The 17,573-nt window shown below is 46.4% G+C and overlaps 1 protein-coding gene across 1 annotated transcript in view; it reads right to left on the reverse strand.

Moving 5' to 3' along the window:
• Positions 1-758: 758 nt before the first annotated feature.
• LOC102813064 (chromosome unknown open reading frame, human C3orf20) overlaps positions 759-17,573 on the reverse strand; it is a 148,315-nt gene continuing 131,500 nt past the window's right edge. The window contains exons 11-15 of the mRNA XM_006868687.1: positions 14,557-14,860; positions 12,404-12,511; positions 11,070-11,212; positions 1,372-1,509; positions 759-855 (exon numbers count right to left, since the gene is read on the reverse strand). Of these exons, the coding sequence (XP_006868749.1) occupies positions 759-855; positions 1,372-1,509; positions 11,070-11,212; positions 12,404-12,511; positions 14,557-14,860 (790 nt within the window). The remainder of the gene's footprint in view (positions 856-1,371; positions 1,510-11,069; positions 11,213-12,403; positions 12,512-14,556; positions 14,861-17,573) is intronic.

The raw sequence follows: 17,573 nt of genomic DNA on the forward strand, positions 1-17,573 counted from the left end.
TGGGTACTTCAGCTCAAGCTGTTGGTCAAGAGCTGGTGCTATGCTGGCCCCGTGAGTGCCACCAGGGAGGCCCTGGGAGCTTATAAGGCCTCCTCAATCCTGTTGGTTCAGGGCAGGGCACTGGTGCTGGGCTGAGACATGGGGACCATGAGGTTCTAGCTTTCCAGGGACCACTAAAGGGCCCTTGGGGTGGCCTCTGTGTTCTTACCTGCCTCTTCCCACTCCATTCTCGCCCTCTTGTTCCCCCTTATTTTTGATCTTCTCTGGTTTCTTCCTTCCTCTTCTCTCTCTCCCCATTCCTTCCTTTCTCACTGTCTCTCCCTTTGCCCCTTCTCCTATCTGTTCTGCACATTTCTCTCCACTCTTCCTATGTAGGCCCCTCTTCTCTCTCTAACCCTTTTCCACTTGGACCCAAATCTTCCCCACCCAGTGAAGGGTGGCAGGATGCAGTGCAGCCCCATCATTCATCTTGGACCTTTGGAGTGGCCTTGGATGGGGAAGATTCTCAGACTCTCTTAATTGGTCTCAGAGGAAGCACTGAGTTTGAGAGAACCAACATTCCGTCAGAACTTAGCCTAGAACAGTATGATTGAGGACCTTGGGCCTTGTATGAGCAAAACCTAGCCAGGCCTGCCCAGCCTTCCCCACGGCCTCACCTAGATGTTGGAGCAGGCTTGTTTATTACACAGAATTGGGAGGCTAGGGAGGCGGGGAGATGGGGAGGAGCGCAGTGCTCCTAGTGGCTGGCGGAAGCAACATCACTTCTTGGAGGATTGTTTCTGCCAGTTGAATGTCTTCTTACTGCCTCTCCTGGCTTTGTTGACAGGCTGCAGGTCCACTTCAGGCTCTTTGACTCTAAGTATAGAGATCCAGAGGCAAGGGCTATAGTGGAGCAGAGGCTAGAGTCCAGCCTTGGGCCAGCCCACGTGGCTGGGTCCCGTTTCTTGGCACAGATGCTATTGCCTGGGTTCCTTTCCAGCCCCGGGTACCAGTGGTACGTGTGGCCTGTCTAGATGCTCTGGTTTTGCTTTTCTAACTTGATGAGGACTATGCAATTTAACACACATAGGGCCATGCTTTGTTTCACGACACACCCTACTGAGGTAGTACACATGTCACGTTGAACAATTCTAGTAAATTTCTTGCAAAGCACAATGGTGCAGTCTCCCCTGTTGAGGCATTGGGTCTGGGCTGTGGGGTTGGGTACTGTCTGAAAAAAGGGCCTCTAATTCCACCCCCAGACTGCTGCCTCCATGCCAGAGAGCAGGATTTATGGAGGTGACCGAGGCCCAAGGCCATACCACGAGCTGTGGCATCAGCTTCAGAAGTCACCTGATACCCAGTGCTGACCAAGCTGGTGGGGACACTTACTTCTTCTCCACGTCAACAGAAGACTCTTTCTCTGTCTTGTCCCCCAGGGCCAAGGAGGAGAAGCTTCCCTGGACACCATCCAACATGGTTCTCTTTGCGGGGTCAGAATCCACCAGGCTCGGTATGGGGGTTGAAGCACTGTAGGGAGGCAGAGTAGGGGTGGGCGGCTGAACAGGATCAGAGCTAGAGGGGTCCCAGACCTTGAGGTGCCAGGGCAAGCAGCCCCTGCCCAACCCATTCCCTGACATGTCCACATTTCTAGAGAGCGTTCTGGTGTGGTGCTGCAGGATAAGCACTGGACTACTAACTGCAAGGTTGGTGGTTCAAACCCATGGGTCGCTCCATGGAAACCCTACACAGAGTCATTATGAGTCAGAACTGACTTGATGGCACATAGCAAACACAACAACCACAAGAGAGAGCGAGGAACCCTGGGGCGGGGGTGTGTGTGTGCATAGATTAAAAGGTTGGTGGCACCTTAGAAGAAAGACCTGGCAATTTAATTCTGACAAATCAACCATTGAAAACCCTAAAATGCAGTTCTAATCTGTTATTTAGGGTCATGATGAGTAGGAATCCAGTAGCCAGCAGTGAGTACCAGTCAGAATTAACTTGAAGGCACGTAACAACAGGAACCAGTTACTTCTGAATTGCCATCCCTGACCACAGGGGGCAAGGAGGTCAGGAATCCAGTTAGTAGGTGTGCTTCTCATCACCTTGCACCCCACTTACTGCCCTACACACCCAGTATCTGGGTGCAAGATGGTTTTGAGCATCACCTGGCCCTGGAAAACAGGCAACTCAAGGGCTTCTGTTTCCACATTACAGACAAGGGTATTAATATCCAAAGAAGTGAGGGTCTTGTTCAATGGCATCTAGTGAGGGAGGGCCCGGAAGCTTTTGGGGGGAGGTGGCATCTGTGAGGAAGAATTAAATGTGAGGTGGAGACTGAGGCTGAGCTGGGGCTGGAATGAGCGTGGACAGAAACTGTCTAGGCAGGGGTTGTGCTCAACAAGGCTTTCAGTAAGAAACAGTGTGGCGGGGGCTGTTTAAATCTCCATCGCCTTTAAAAACCAAGTCAGAGGATAAAAATGACTTGCTCAAAGCCAGGACTTTCAGAGTCCACAAGAGACGACTGGAGTCTCGTTCTAAAAAAAAAAAAATTCAAGATAAAGAAATACCAAAACAGAATCTGGGTATATACACAGTATTTGCATTTATCAAACTGTAGCTTCCCTTCAAGCCTCACCCCCATCTAACAGGAAACTTGAAATGACCCTCTTAAACACTGCATTTGCAGATGAAAGCCAACCAAGTGGCTCTCTGAGAAGATGCTCTCAGGCCATTCTAGTGATCTTCCCAGAAGGCAGGAGCTGGGTGGAGGGGCAGAGGGCAGGAGGAGGGGACCTCTGGACCTCCCTGCAGAGGTTCTACCCAAAGGGAATGGGGAGGAGAGCCTCAGGATCACAAAAGTTGGCATTGAGTCCCTGGGGAGGGTAGGGTAGGAAAAGGCCCCAAAAGAAGCACAGTTTTCCTGTCTCAAGAACATTTCTCTACCTCAAGAATCCCCTGCCTCAAGAATCAATGAATTCATTGATTCATTCATACTGAAAGAATTTGCTGAGAACCTATTCTCTTGAGCTAGGCTCCAGGGACACAAGAGTGAATAACAAATAACAAAGCTAAGGCCAGAGCTTCCAGCCAGTTCTTCATGTCCTGCCATCTGTCAACTGACCACTCTAGGACACTGGCCTCCTCCCTGGCCTCTGACTTCCAGCCTCACCCCTCCCACCCATTCACCAGGCTATGGCCTGAGGACGCTTTCTCCTTGATCTTTCCTTGTCTCTCCTGCCTTGAACCAGTTTTGGGTTCCCGACTTCTGCCAGGGTAAGCCCTAAGTCCTGAGAATGGTATCCAGCTCAAAGCTTACCAGAACCTGGTGCCAAACTCCCGATCCATTCCTAATGGGCCGTCTGCATCTACACTAAATTGATTCACAGTTTCCCTGCTCACCAATCCCCACAGCATCCCTTGTCATTGCCCATCACATTACTCTGCCTGGTATGGTGCTGTGGGTTATTGTGTTGGACTGCAGGCTGGTTTGAACTGCAAGGTTGGCAGTTCAAGCTCATCAGCCGCTCCTCGGAAACCCTATACAAGATCACTATGAGTTGTAGCCAACTCAAGGACACTTAACAACAACAACAATTAGCCTGCCTGTAATACCTTTTGGCTCTCCTCTATCCTCCAAGGCCAAGCTCACAGGTCACCTCCTCTGTGAAGTCTTCCCTAACTCTGGCAGAAATCATTTCCACCTCACACAATACGGTGCATTGTAAACCTTGTGCCTTCCGTAACCTGAGGTGAGGACTGATTTAGCAACTTAGTACCTCTAGTACATGTTTCTCAGTAGAAGGAATGGATGGGTGGATGGAGTCTGGGAATGAGCCCTTGAGAGCTGGTACAATCAATGATGCTGACTTTCAGCGTCTACTGGGACCACACTGGATAAACTCCTGTTCCCTCCCTAGCCCTCAACTCCCCTCGAAGAATGACCTAGAGATTGAAGCCAAGACCACCCTTGCTCAGAGGATAAGTGAAAGATCATGTGGGAGTTTGCAACAGGTTAGTCCCTCCAGCAATTTCAAAAAACACTTTGGTTTGGTGAGTGCAACCCAACTTCCCATAGCACTGAGTACAACCCCCTTTTCCTGAGTCCCTGGTCAACTTCAGAAACATAACTTCCTCTCAGTCCCACTCTGGTCCACAGTCCAGGGAGAGGTGACTTTGGAACCATTTTTATTCATACCAATAAAGCCCAACTCTGATTAAACCTCTCTAAGCTCAAAAACTTTCAGTGACTCCCTATTGCCTATAACGAGCTCTGGTAGCGTAGTGGTTATGAGTTGGGCTACTAACCTCATGGTCAGCAGTTCCGCAGGATAAAGATGAGGAAGATGAGGCTTTCTGCTCCCGTAAAGATTTACAGCCTTGGAAACCCTGTGCAGGGTTGCTATGAGTTGGAACCGACTCCACGGTACACCCTCCCACCACTCATTGACTATAAAGTCAAGTTACAAAAGCCCTCATTGACAGACTCTTCCCCTGCTTGTCTAGTGCCTGCTTACCCCTGCTTAGTCTTCTCCAGACTTCTCATGAGCTGGTTCACAATGATCCCCTAACACACGGAGAGCTCAGCACTGTTTCCATCCTGGAAGGCATTTTCTGCTTCCTTTTCCCTGAACCCAGTCTTATCTCAGCACTGGGCCTGGCCCCCTACCTCACTTGTCTGTGGCTCCCCTAACAAAATAACTTGACCTACAGCAAGCCAACCTGAAGCTGAACCAAAGTCTTGCTGAGACCCAACAAGGAGGGGCTAGGGTGAGCTGCCTGGGTGTAGAGCAGGGAGGACAGTTTTGTGGAAGCAAACCCAGGGTCAAGGTTGAATTCTTCCAGGCACATAGAGCACACACCTTCCAGAGTCTGGAGTTACCTTATTTTTTCACAAACAGTGTGTCCACATAAATGAGATACAAATGCATAAAATGCATAGAAATGATGAAATTATGTAGAAAGTTCTAGCATATTTCACATCTTTAAACCACGCATGTCTCATGACATTTCCAGAAGTGAATTTCAGTTACCTTCACCCTTACTCCGGTGTGGTACTGCAGGATCAGCCCTGGACTGTGAACCACAAGGTCAGCAGTTCAAACCGGCCAGCTGCTCCTTGGAAACCCTATGAAGGGTTGTATGAGTTGGAACTCTCGTTTACTAGTCAAACATTTTTCGCTTTGATCATATGTTTATAATGAAGGCATGTCATCGTAAAGAAGTCATGGGTGATCAAGTTTTGGTTGTTGTTAAATGCTGTTAAGTCAGTTCCGACTCATAACAACCCTGTATACAGTTTTCAAGGAGCAGTTGGTGTGTTTGAACTGCCAACCTGTGGTTAGCAGTCCAGTGTTTATCCTACAGTACCACACCAGGACTCCAGGTTTTGGTTGTTGTTGTTGTTAAGTGCCATCAAGTTGATTCCAACCCATAGCAAACCTGTATAGGAGCAGGTCGTGAGCTTGAAACACCAACTTTGCAGTTCAAACGACATTGAAGTCTGACACATTAGCCCACAGCGCCCCACCACGTTTTGGTAGTACCCTGGTAATCAGAAAATAAATCTTTGAACTGTGTTTGTTTCTATTAATTTGATAATTATTTCCCCATGGCTTTTGAATCATTGAACATACTGAAGACTCCATAAATCACAAGCTTTCAATTGGAAACATGGAATAAATGGTATGGAGTAACTATCAATAGGAATCTCGGTTCAATCTGCATTGACATAATTATCAGTCTTCTCACTCTGGCTCTTAGTTAAAACTGATACAGGATACAGATGATACACTGATACAAAATACTGATTCACCATACAAGGGACACACTGATAGAAAACTGATACACCAATACAAGCAAAACTGATACACAATATAAGAGGTATGTTGATACAAAATGCTAATACACTGATACAAGTAAAACCAATACATGATTGCTCTTGCTCAACTGTTGAATGGGAAAATGTTCTCAGATCATCTATGTTAGGTCCGCTTATTTCATAGTCTAGTTTTGTCTTATTAGCACCATTGTCTTTGATCACTCTCTGAGTCACTAAGCATATGCTTTCGAGCATATTTAAAAGATCGTTGCTTCTTGTATTCCTAACATTTGATCTCTTTACTAGAACCAGTTACCTCTACTATATTGAGCAAAAAAATATATTTTTTTCAGTTTATAAATCTAAATCTTAGAATACTTTCGAATCATGACAGGAATTAAATGCAAATCCTACACTGCCAACTTCAAACTGAGAGTCATTGCAAAGTCAGAATAAACAAGCAACAGAATGGTAGTGAGAGGCTGAAGTTGGAGAGTTGTCTATTCTTAAATGGAGAAAGAAGAAAAAGAAGCTGGAGAAAACGAATCCATGAAAACACTCACGTTATGGACCCAAGAGCAATGGTGTGGCACTGTAGGATAAGCACTAGACTGCTAACTGTAACATCAGAGGTTCAAACACACCAGTCATTCCTTGGAAACCCTGTACAAGTCACTAAGGTTGGAACCGACTCAATGACACACAACAACAACAATAACATGGGCACCAAGCAAAATGGCCTGAATTGAAGTGATCTGAAAGAGTGGATTCTTTCTCAAAGGCAACACAGTCAAAACTGTCCCTGCTGTGGCAATCCAGATCAAAGCAAAGCTTATGGCAAATTAAAACGGAATCACAGATGTCAAACTAGGTTTCACCTGGATTTCTAAATTCTTGGAATTGTGAGAATGAGAACCTTTGTAGACTAGCAACATTTGGATGGATGGAAGCAAAGGAAGCAAAAGATGGTCAACTTCTGCAAATACACCATCAGAGAAATCGTTGAACTTGGTATCGCTGCAATAGAGGTCAAGTTGGTTGATTGTGTCTCACTTTTTGTGTCTGTTGAGGTTTTTTTCCTAGTTCTTATGTCCATCAAATATGATACTCAAGATCTCTACTATTACTGTTCACCACTCGTCTGTCAGTTTGACGTACTGCAGTGACGTGCATGTTGTTGTGAAGCCAGAAGTTAAGCCACCGGTATTTTAAATACCAGCAGGGTACACCCGTGGTGGACAGGTTTCATCTGCACCTCCAGACAATGACAGACTAGGAAAGAGAGGCAGATTACTTTAGAATGATTAGGCACTGAAAACATGAATCGCAGTGGAGCACTGTCAGACAGTACCAGAACATTGACTATGGAAACATGATGAAGAGCACCAGAATATTGTCAGATATAGTACTGGAAGACGAGCTTCTCAGGTTGGAAGGTCCTCAAAACTGGGGGAAAGCTGCCTCCTCAAAGTAGAATTGACCAGGATGACACATATGAAATAAAGGTTTCAGGACCTTCATTTGCTGTTGATGAGGTGAAACCACTGTACACATCCATTAATAATCAAAACATGGAATGTACAAAGTATGAATCAAGGAAAATTGGAAGCTGTCAAAAAATGAAATGCAAAGCATAAAGACATTTGTGAACTGAAATGGACTGATATTGGCCATTTTGAATCTAATAGTCATATGATTTATTATGCAGAGAATGACAAATTGATGAGGCATGGCATTGCATTCATCATCAAAAAGAACATCTCAAGCTCTATCTTGAAGCATAATGCTGTCTCTGGTAGGATAATACCTACACCCCTATGAGGAAGACCAGTTAATATCACTAGTATTTAAATTTACACACCAACCACTAAAGCTACTGATGATGAAACTGAAGACTTCTACCAACTTCTTCAGTCTGAAATTAATCAAACATACACTCAAGATGTATTGATCATTACTGGTGATTGGAATGTGAAGGTTGGAAACAAAGAGGAAGGACCAGTAGTTGGAAAATATGGGCTTGGTGACAGGAACAACACTGTGGACTGCATGATAGAATTTTTCAAGACTAATGATTTGTTCATGGCAAATACCTTTTTTTTAACAACATTAAAGATGATTATGCACATGCACCTCATTAGATGGCACATAGAGAAATCAAATTGACTACATCTGTAGGAAGAGACCGTGGAAACACTCTATATCATCAGCCAAAACCATGCCAGAGACAGACTGTGGAACAGGCCATCAATTGCTCATATGCAAACTGTGGCTGAAGATGAAGAAAATTAAAACAAGTCCATGAGAGTTAAAATTTGATCTTGAACAATCTCACCTGAATTTAGGGAACATTTCAATAACAGATTTGTTGCATTAGACACTAATGACCAAAGACCAGAAGAGTTGTGGGATGACATCAGGAATATCATACAGGAGGAAAGCAAAAACTCATTAAGACAAGAAAGAGGAAAAAGACCAAAATGGACATCAGAAGAGATGCTGAAACTCACTCACAGTGTAGAGATATTAAAGCAAATGGAAGATTTGGGGAAGTAAAAGAGCTGAACAAAAAATTTCAAAGGGCAGCATGAGAAGACAAGGTCAAGCATTATAAAGAAATGTGCAAAGACCTGGAATTAGAAAACCAAAAGGAAAGAACATGCTTAGCATTTCTCAAGCTGAAAGAACTGAAGAAAGTGCTCAAGCCTCAACTTAACAATACTGTAGGATTCTATGGGTAAAATATTGAATGATGCAGAAAGCATCAAAAGAAGATGTAAGGAATAATCTGGGTCATGGTACCAAAAGAAATGGTTGATATTCAGCCGTTTCAGGAGACCACAGGTACTGAAAAAAAGTCCAATGTGCACTGAAGGCATTGGCAAAGAGCAAGAGTCGGGAATTGATGGAAGGCAAATTGAAATATTCCAATAAACTGCAGCACTGGAGGCACTCACTCATCTCTGCCAAAAAATTTGGAAGGCAAGTACTTGGCCTACTGATTAGAAGAGATCCATATTTGTGCCCATTCCAAAGACAGGTGACCCAATGGAATGCAGAAATCATAGGATGATATCATATGCAAGTAAAATTTTGCTAAAGGTGACTCAAAAATAGCTGCAACAGTACATTGGCAGGGAGCTGACAGAGGTTCAAGCTGGATTCACTCTAGGATGTGGAATGGGGAATATCATTGTTGACATCAGGTGGATCTTGGCTGAAAGCAGAGAATACTAGAAAGGCATTTTATTGTGCTATTTTGACTGTGTAAAGACTTAATTGTGTGGATCATGACAAGCTATGGACAACATTGTGAAGAATGAATATTCCAGAACACTTAATTGTGCTCATGAGGAACCTGTACATAGACCAAGAAACAGAAAAGAACAGGGAAGCACTGAATGGTTTAAAATTAAGAAAGGTGTGCCCTAGGATTATATTATTTTACCATATTTATTCAATCCGTACACTGAGCAAATAATCCAAGAAACTGGATTATATGAAGAAGAATGTGACATCAGGAGTGGAGGAAGACTCATTAACAACCTAGTATGTTCTTAGGCACTCACCACCTGCCTCCTGATGGGTGTGATTAAAGAAGGGATTTGCTGTTCATGCAGTTCTGTTCAGGGTGCTGGTGTTGGCTGCTGTCTATCAGTGATTCGGTGAAATCAGAGCTGGTAGTGTCTGTAGCTACAGAGGGTACAGTTGTGACTAGGCTGTGGGAACATGGCTGCTGTCTTCCATCAGCTGGGGCAAGAAGAAAATACTCACACACACACACACACACACACACACACACGGTGGGAAAAAAAGCTAAACAAACAAGCAACTACAAAGAAATAAAATAACACAGGGGGGAAAAAACACAGCAAGGCAGCAGCAAGAATAAAGAATATACTAACTAAAAAGAGAAACAGGGAAAAGAAAATAAAACCAGGGGAGAGAAGAAAAAATAAAGAACACACTAAACACAGCTAGGTAGAAGGAAGATAAAAGAGAAACCGAAAAAAAGAAGAAATAAAGTAAGCAGAGAAATAAGGGATAAAAAAATCAAGGGAAGGGAAAAAGGAGAATAAAGAAAAAAAAAAAAAAAAGACAGGAAAAAACTAGGTCGGGGGCCTGACCCAGATAGGAGAAAACTGTAGGGGGCTCCTGCCAGGTAAGAGGTGGTGTGCTTGGCCTAAATGGAGTTTCTATACGTCTAGGTGTTGTCTGTGTTCAGGGCACTCAATCCAGAAGTAGTTTGTACAGGCCAGCAGGGACTCTTTCAGGCCTAGAAGGCAGCTGGGAATAGGCTGGTGTTTATGAGAGTTCCTGCTAGTTTAGGGCTGGCCAAGGACCAGCGCTGCACATTCTGCAGGTCTGGAGAAGCAGAGCTCATCTTCCTTCAGGTACCAGCTCACAAAGCACTCTAACAAATACAATATCCTAAGATCCTCACAACAACTCTGTGAGCTAGGCAAGGTTATCTTCAGTTAAGGGCGAGGAAATGGAAGAGTCGGGAGGCAGACTGAACAGCCCAAGGTCACCCAGCTAGTAAAGAAAAGAGCAGGGACTCCACATCTTATGAACTCTGATTTTCCTTGCACCATACTGCCTGGTGCCAGGTATTTTAGAATCCTGTCATAGGCACCTGGTTAAGCTCTCGGTAGCTTCATAAATGCTACGTTCCTTCCCTGACTGAGGCCACATGCTTTCTGACCATCTCAGCTAAGCTGGCCCCAGGAGGTGCTCAATACATTAAGAGCACTGATTGGAAAAGTCTGAGATCTGAGGCTTAGAGGTAGACAGACAGCATCCAGTGCACCCCACCTTCATGTACAAGGACTAGGATCACTCAGTATGTAGGCATGGTTTCTGTGATCCTGCTTGTGTGCAGAGTAGAAGCTGAACTGGAAAGGGGCAGGGCAGGAGGCAGGGCTATCAAGGACCCCTGCCCAAACCCTGTCTGCAGTAGTTCTCCAACAGAAAGCAGTACTGTACAAATAACCCATGTCCTCTTTGACCTAGCATGTGTTCCAGACAAACCAATAACATGGTCTTTTCACCCACTGGGTGCCTGCTCCCATTTGGTCCTGCCCACCTGCAGAAACCCCTTATTGCCAGCTTTTCCCATGTGCAATGTAGCCTCTGCCATCTCAAATTGACCGCCCCCACCCCCCACCCCGTCACTCCTCTTTGGCTCCCAGGCCTGCCGCTGTGCCACTCCCACACCCATCCCTCCCTGCACCCATCCCACATTCCCATGTATTTTCCATTTCACCTAAATTTATAGTTGTCTGGTAGGAAGTAACCCATCTTGCAATCATGCCGAGCCTGGAAGATCTGTTTTAGCAGGTTCTGCTTACTGACGCCATATCCATTCAAAACACAGCCTCCAAAGAGGAGTTTCCCACCAGCGAACATCTGTTGACAAACAGGATGGAGACAAAGGGGAGAACCTCAGCACATCAGCATGAAATAATAAGGCAGGGACATTTGGAGTTCAGAGGATAGGGTCACGGACCTCCTCAAAGACTTTGGGCCAGAATTTGGACATCTGGCAGCCAGTGAAGAAGTGTTGCTCACCTAAGTGGCCCCATGAGATGTGGTGAGTCTGTCTGCTGACCAGATCCCCAAGTCAGAGCACAACCCACCTTCCTAGCCATGGCCCCCTGCTGGACTTCTCTCATAGTCCATCCCCAGCATACTGGGGCCTGAGGGATGTCTCAGTTAGAGTCCCCAGGCTGCTGACCACAGCTGTCCAGCCCACTCAGCTTCTCTGTGTACACCCAGCTCTCCTCTGTGTACCTTCCACATCAGTCTCTAACACTGAGAGATCTGACCAAAGATTATTGGCAAGGATACTCATCATAGTGCTATTTGGTGGCAAAAAAAAGACAGAAAACCAAACTGGAAATAATCATCTAAATGTCCGGCAAAGGAAGCATGGATAGAGAAAGGGAACAGCTGATTGCTATGCATGTAACACACATCAGGTGTTACAAATGAGTTAAAGACCTGTACCCAAGTAGGACCTCAGACTATACATGAACAAAGGGACTCCAGGGTCCTCTCTGTGTAGCAGGATGGTTGTTTTCTAAATCATCTTTTCCAACTTTTCTCTGGTGAACACATTTTCTGTTCTTCTTTTTGTATTTTAAATATACTGTTTTTCATGTACGCAAACAAGCTAGCAGTAACCAACCCGGTTGCACCAAGTCAATTCTGACTCATGGAGATCCCATGTGTGCAGAGTAGAACTACTGAGAGAGAAAGTCCTGTGACCTTTCAGAAGCCTGAGGTACCTTGGGATGGCTTTCCAGCCCCCAGCCCTCAGGCAGTAGTAGTCAAGTGTTTAGCTGTTTGTGCCAGCCAGCTGCTCTTGTTTTGAGTATGAAGCTTATTTGAAAGCATGATAATAAGAAACGAATTCTCTGAGTTAAGCGCCTCCTATGCGGGGGGAACTTATTGCGTAGGGCGGTGGATCTGGGGTCCAGCTCCAATTCCCTGTGCTGCGAAACCCTCAATGAGCCCTCCCCTTCTCTGTCCTCTGTGTGGACAAGGCACAGGTCCTGAAGCCTACCCTTCCACATCTGTGACTGGGTTCCTGCTCACCAGGATCATGCCGGGCATCACGGAGTACTTCTTCACCAGTAGGGGTGGGTCATTCTGCAGGGGGCTGTCCAGATCATAGCGCAGTAGGCGGTAGGGGTCATGCCGGCACTGCCAAGATAGAAATGCCCAAGGCTGCTTACCCGATGCCAGGAAGTTGTGGTTGTTGCTGCTGTTAGTTGTTGTCATGCAGATTCCTGTGCCAAGAAGACTCTCTTGGATTCCAGAATTCTTGACCAGACCAGTGTCCGTGTGAGCCCAGGAGCCCTGTGCGCTTCCCCCTCGCCATTGCAAGGGCTGTTCAGCCCCTACATGCCTCCTTCACGATGAGGGCCTTCTATTGGTGAGGGGTGTCACTGAAATGACAACGCCCCCCGTCTTCTGGGGTACAGAGGGTGTGGCTGCTCCCTCTGCTCTGGGGTAAACCCTCAGGAGGCCTGCTTCTGATGTGCTCATTCCCAGGCGTCGGTATCTCCTCCACAGGGTGCCCCTGTCCCCCAAGCTGCTGCCTCCCTCTGCATACCGTCTGCAGACCACAGTATCTAACGCAGGATTGGAACTGCACCCACCCCTCCATCCAGGCTAAAGCTAGTCTCTTTCACCTCCTATATTCTGGATGCTATAGATCGATTCATGCAGCCAATGTGTAGTTTTTCCATTTTAATCGTCTAGGTTCTTTCAGCCACCCTGCTGAGTCACACCAACCTTTCAATTAAAAATGGGATACCCAGAATGGCTCCCGGTGCTCAGACTTCCAGGGTAAGAGAATGCCAGGGAACATTTCTGACCAAATGGTGGGATATTACCACTGACCTTGGACCCCCCACTCCCACCCTCAGTCAGGACCAGAACACCCAAGAGTTCTTGTTGTTTAGGGATAATTAGGAATCAACAGCTAAGAACCCCAAGGTAAAGTCAAATCCACCGTGAGTCCCATGTGGAGAGGATTAGGTCTGCCTTGTACACCGATGGGCTTAGAGTACACGTATGAGACCAGAAGTTTCTCAGAAAACAAACATGGCTTGATGTATGAGATTAGTGGTAGGCTTATGACTGACTTTGATCTAACTTGAACTGAAAGAGTGAGGGTCCCACATCACTGGCTAGGTGAAGGCTGAGGAGGGCACTGGGGCTCAGGGAGGCCTTGCTCAAAGGAGTAGAGGCTGGAGCAGTGTCCACACAGACACCTCCAATGTGGTACATGAAATCTCAGAGTGTGACCCTCTGTGAAGAAGACCCTGCCATATAGGGGTAGGGCAAACACAATGGAGGCTCCCAGGGCATGGAGGACTTGAAAATGCCAGTCACCACATGGACACAAAGCTCCTGTGTCCACAAACTGTCCTTGGCCTCAGTTAGTCTAGGGATGTGGCCAACCTGGTTTCTGATAATGCTCTTGACTTGGAGGATGAATACCCAGGACTTAGGGACAATTGTGCTAGGGCACAAGGGTGGGGTGGGGTATAATCACCCTGCCCAAGCCTTGGACCCCTTGACTCCCTTAGAGCTCCATTCACAGGGATCAGGAGCTCAGCAGCGGTTTCTCCTGCGTCAGCCTGTGCACAGGTCCCTCCCTCTAAAGGAAACACTCAGTTTCCTGACAAATCCCTCCTTCCTGGGGACTGTGGGACCCTCTGAGAGGCAGCTGACACTCCCATCCCAGCTCCCGCAAAGATATCCTCCCAGCGTGGACCTCATCAGAACCTTCAGAGCTTGTCATTTCCTCACTGGAAGTTCCTTCAGGCATGGTGTGTGTGATTCAGCCGGGGTTCAGGGTTCACTGGGACCCAGCCCACTGTGGGCAGAGGGGCCGTCTGTGCCTGGAAGGTGATGGGAAACTGAGTCTCTGCTACAAATAGTCACACAAATACTCACAATTGTGGTGCTTGGGGGAAAGGACAGTGCCCTGATGTGTCTCAGGGTCAGAAAAGGCCTGACCTTTTCTTGGTATGGAGTTATCCTTGGTGTGGACTTATCCAGGGATGGAAGGGGGAGGGTGTGATAGAGAGAAGGGAGAGACCGTTCTGAGTGGAGCTTGAGTGAGAGCAAAGACTGAGCAGAAAAGGAGCTGAGCTAAAGCCCATCCCCAGATGCCAAATGAAACCCAGCCCCTTGGGATCTTTCCCTGGGACCCCTCCCCCGTGACTTTGACCCACCTGCATGCAGGGAGAGGCACGACCCTGCTGCCGGTGACTGTAGAGGATGTCCAGCAGCCACTGGAGTTGGGCGGTTCTGGTTGGGTTCTGGACTGAGACAATGCCAAACACCAGCACCTGACTGGGATCACGGGGAGCTGACATAAAACGCTCCAGCTCCACGTCAGACACCAGTGGTGCCTTTACAACACACTTGCAGCCAGGCCGGATGTCTTCCTTGCGGATGAGCTTCCGCAACATTAGCGGGCAGTCGTAGGGCGAGGCTGCCCAGGCAGTGGGGCTGCGCACCTCACGGGTCTTGGGCCTGCAAGGAGAGTGCAGGTGTGGGGTCAGCAGACAGGTTCTGGCCCACCACTCTCATCTCCCATGGCCCATATGGAGGACTGTCCCCTGAGGAGTCTGCCTGCAGGCAGGGCCTTGGCTAGTCTCCACACAAGTGTACAGCATGGCTGACTGTGGACAGAAGTCCTGACCACTCTGGGCCTCAGTGCCCTCAGGTGCAAAGCGGTAACAAGAAACTCTGTCTATTTATTCAACCAAAACATAAGTCAGCCTTCACTCCTCTCTCATACCTGTTCAAACTGTCCAAAAGTCTATTTGCTTTCCCTGCAGGAAAGGGCCACAATCCAATCCACTGAATGTCCTGCACTCCAACCTGTCTACCTTCTAAGGGGCTCTCTGTTTCCTCCCTTGGAAAAGAAGTCTACTACATCGCTCCTGGAAACATGCCAGTGGGTTTCTATCTTGAACAGAATAAAAGCCCAAGTCCCTACCTGCCCTTAAAGATGGTCATGTCTTCCTTATGTCTCCCAATGATCTCCTCTGTCCATTCTCACCCTTGTCCAGTATGCTCCTGACTTGCTGGCCTCTTTGCTTACTGTCCAACTTCAAGGCCTTTGCTTCCGCTCATTCCAATGCTTGGTGTACTCTCTTCCAGTCACATGACCCACTCTCTCTCCTGCCTTAAGATTTTACCCAAATGCTACCTTCTCACCCTTCCTCCTCCCCTGCTTTCTTTTTCTCCATATCACGATCTCACATACTATCCATTTAATAATTTTAATGATTCGACTTCTCCCTCCCACTAAAACACAAGTCCAACAATTTGTGAATTTAGAGATTTTACTCACTGGAGTACACTTGTGGGTTCTGACTCACAGTGACCCTGTATAAGGTCTCTATCTAAGGCTTTACATCTTTGTGGGAGCAGAAAGCCTCCTCTTTCTCCTGTGGAGTGGCTTATGGGCTCAAGCCCCCAGGCTTGTGGTTCGCAGTCCCCTGTGCATCCTACAGAGCTACTGCACTAACAGGGAGTATACTTGTTGTTGTTAACTGCTGTTGTGTAGATTCTGACTCACATCGATCCTGTACATGTGCAGGATTTCTGAGGAGCAGCTAACGGGTTTGAACCGCCAACCTTGCATTTAGTAGTCCAGTGCTTATCCTACAGCCCTACAAGATTCAAGAACATATCAAGGGGCTTCAAGGAAAAATTCCATGATTTTTCCGTTGCTCAGTTTTTCCATGAACTTTTGGCAACACTGGTATCATTGAGTACCCATGCTGGGTTTTTGAGAGGGTTGTTGTATGTAGATACAAAGTGCTGCTATGGCTTTATTTTTATCCACCACCTTACATTGTTGTTGTTGTTAGGTGCCTGACTTATAGCAACCCTGTTTAGGGTTTCTGAGGAGTGGCTAGTGGGTTTGAATTGCTGACCTTGTGGTTAGCAGTCTAATGCTGATCCTACAGTGCCACACCAGGATCCCATCACATTATATAGTGTTTAGCATTTTACAACATCCACAGCCCTGGGCAAAAACATCGTTTTGGTTAATTCTGCCAGCAACACTGTGGCTTCGACTGGGCAGAAACTATTATCACCATCTTATAGATCAGAAAACAGAAGGCTCCCATCAGGTAAATGAGTTGCCCAAGTTCATACAGCAATTCAGTGGTGAGGGCTTGGATTAGAAACCAGGTCATCCTAAAACAAGAGAAATGCAAGTATTTTTTTCAGGGAGTACTTATTACTAATAAATACTTGCTGAAAAAACTTGTTTAAGAATTATCTCTTATTCAAGAGCCTGCACCTCTGGGTATGAGGAGGTCAGATCTATTCAATGCAACATAACAGGATAAAATAAATTTTAAATGGATCAATGATATATATGTGGGAAAATTAAACCATAAAAACTTCAGTAAAAACTATGTGGGTAGAGAACAAACAAGATGGCGGATTGGGTGGAAATTCAGTAAAGGAGCTCCGCTAGCAACAACACAGAATACCTGACCAAGCAGGTTCAGGGGATGGTCCCAGAACTCTGAACCACATATAAAGGAATATTTAGAAGGTTGGAAGGCTTACAGCTGGGGGAATTTGTGGCAGAAGCAAGAAATCCATTGCTCTCTAATTCAAGAAGCTCAGCTGCTTGAGGAGCCGCCATCTTAGGTGAGACCAAGCCAGGGAAGGATCGGAGCAGCCACAGCCATCTGGCTGAACCACAGAAATAAAGGTGTGGACATTCTTTTCTTTTGGTAGCTGTTCATTGGTGCCTTGCTGTCTGCGCACCTCCATTTGGGTGACTATAGGGGTGCCTGAGCTAGTGGATACCCTAGCCCCACCCTCGGAGGGTTCTACTACACATGCGCACAGATCTCCTTTAAATTTAAAGAGACAGTTTCCAATTAAAACCAATGGCCACAGCTGGCCCTGAATTGTTTACAACTAGAAAAAAAGGCCTTAACGGGGATTGTGGAGCAGGACAAGCAGACAAAAAAGGACATAGGCCGAAAATTAAATCTTAAATTACGTCAAAACGACCGACAGTGGCATCTTGAAATTTCTCAAGAAGAAGAGTGAAAAGTGAAGCCCATTTCCTGATCACATCTACCTGGAGGCAATCAGCATAAAAAAATCCCAAAATACACACCTATCTAAGCATTAAGGCCACAGATAACCCCTGAATATGCCAAAAAAACAGAAGCAGATGACCATATCTGCACATGTCCAGAAA

Source organism: Chrysochloris asiatica, unplaced genomic scaffold (genome assembly GCF_000296735.1).
Source record: "Chrysochloris asiatica unplaced genomic scaffold, ChrAsi1.0 scaffold00121, whole genome shotgun sequence".
In the NCBI taxonomy this organism is placed as follows: Eukaryota; Metazoa; Chordata; class Mammalia; order Afrosoricida; family Chrysochloridae; genus Chrysochloris; species Chrysochloris asiatica.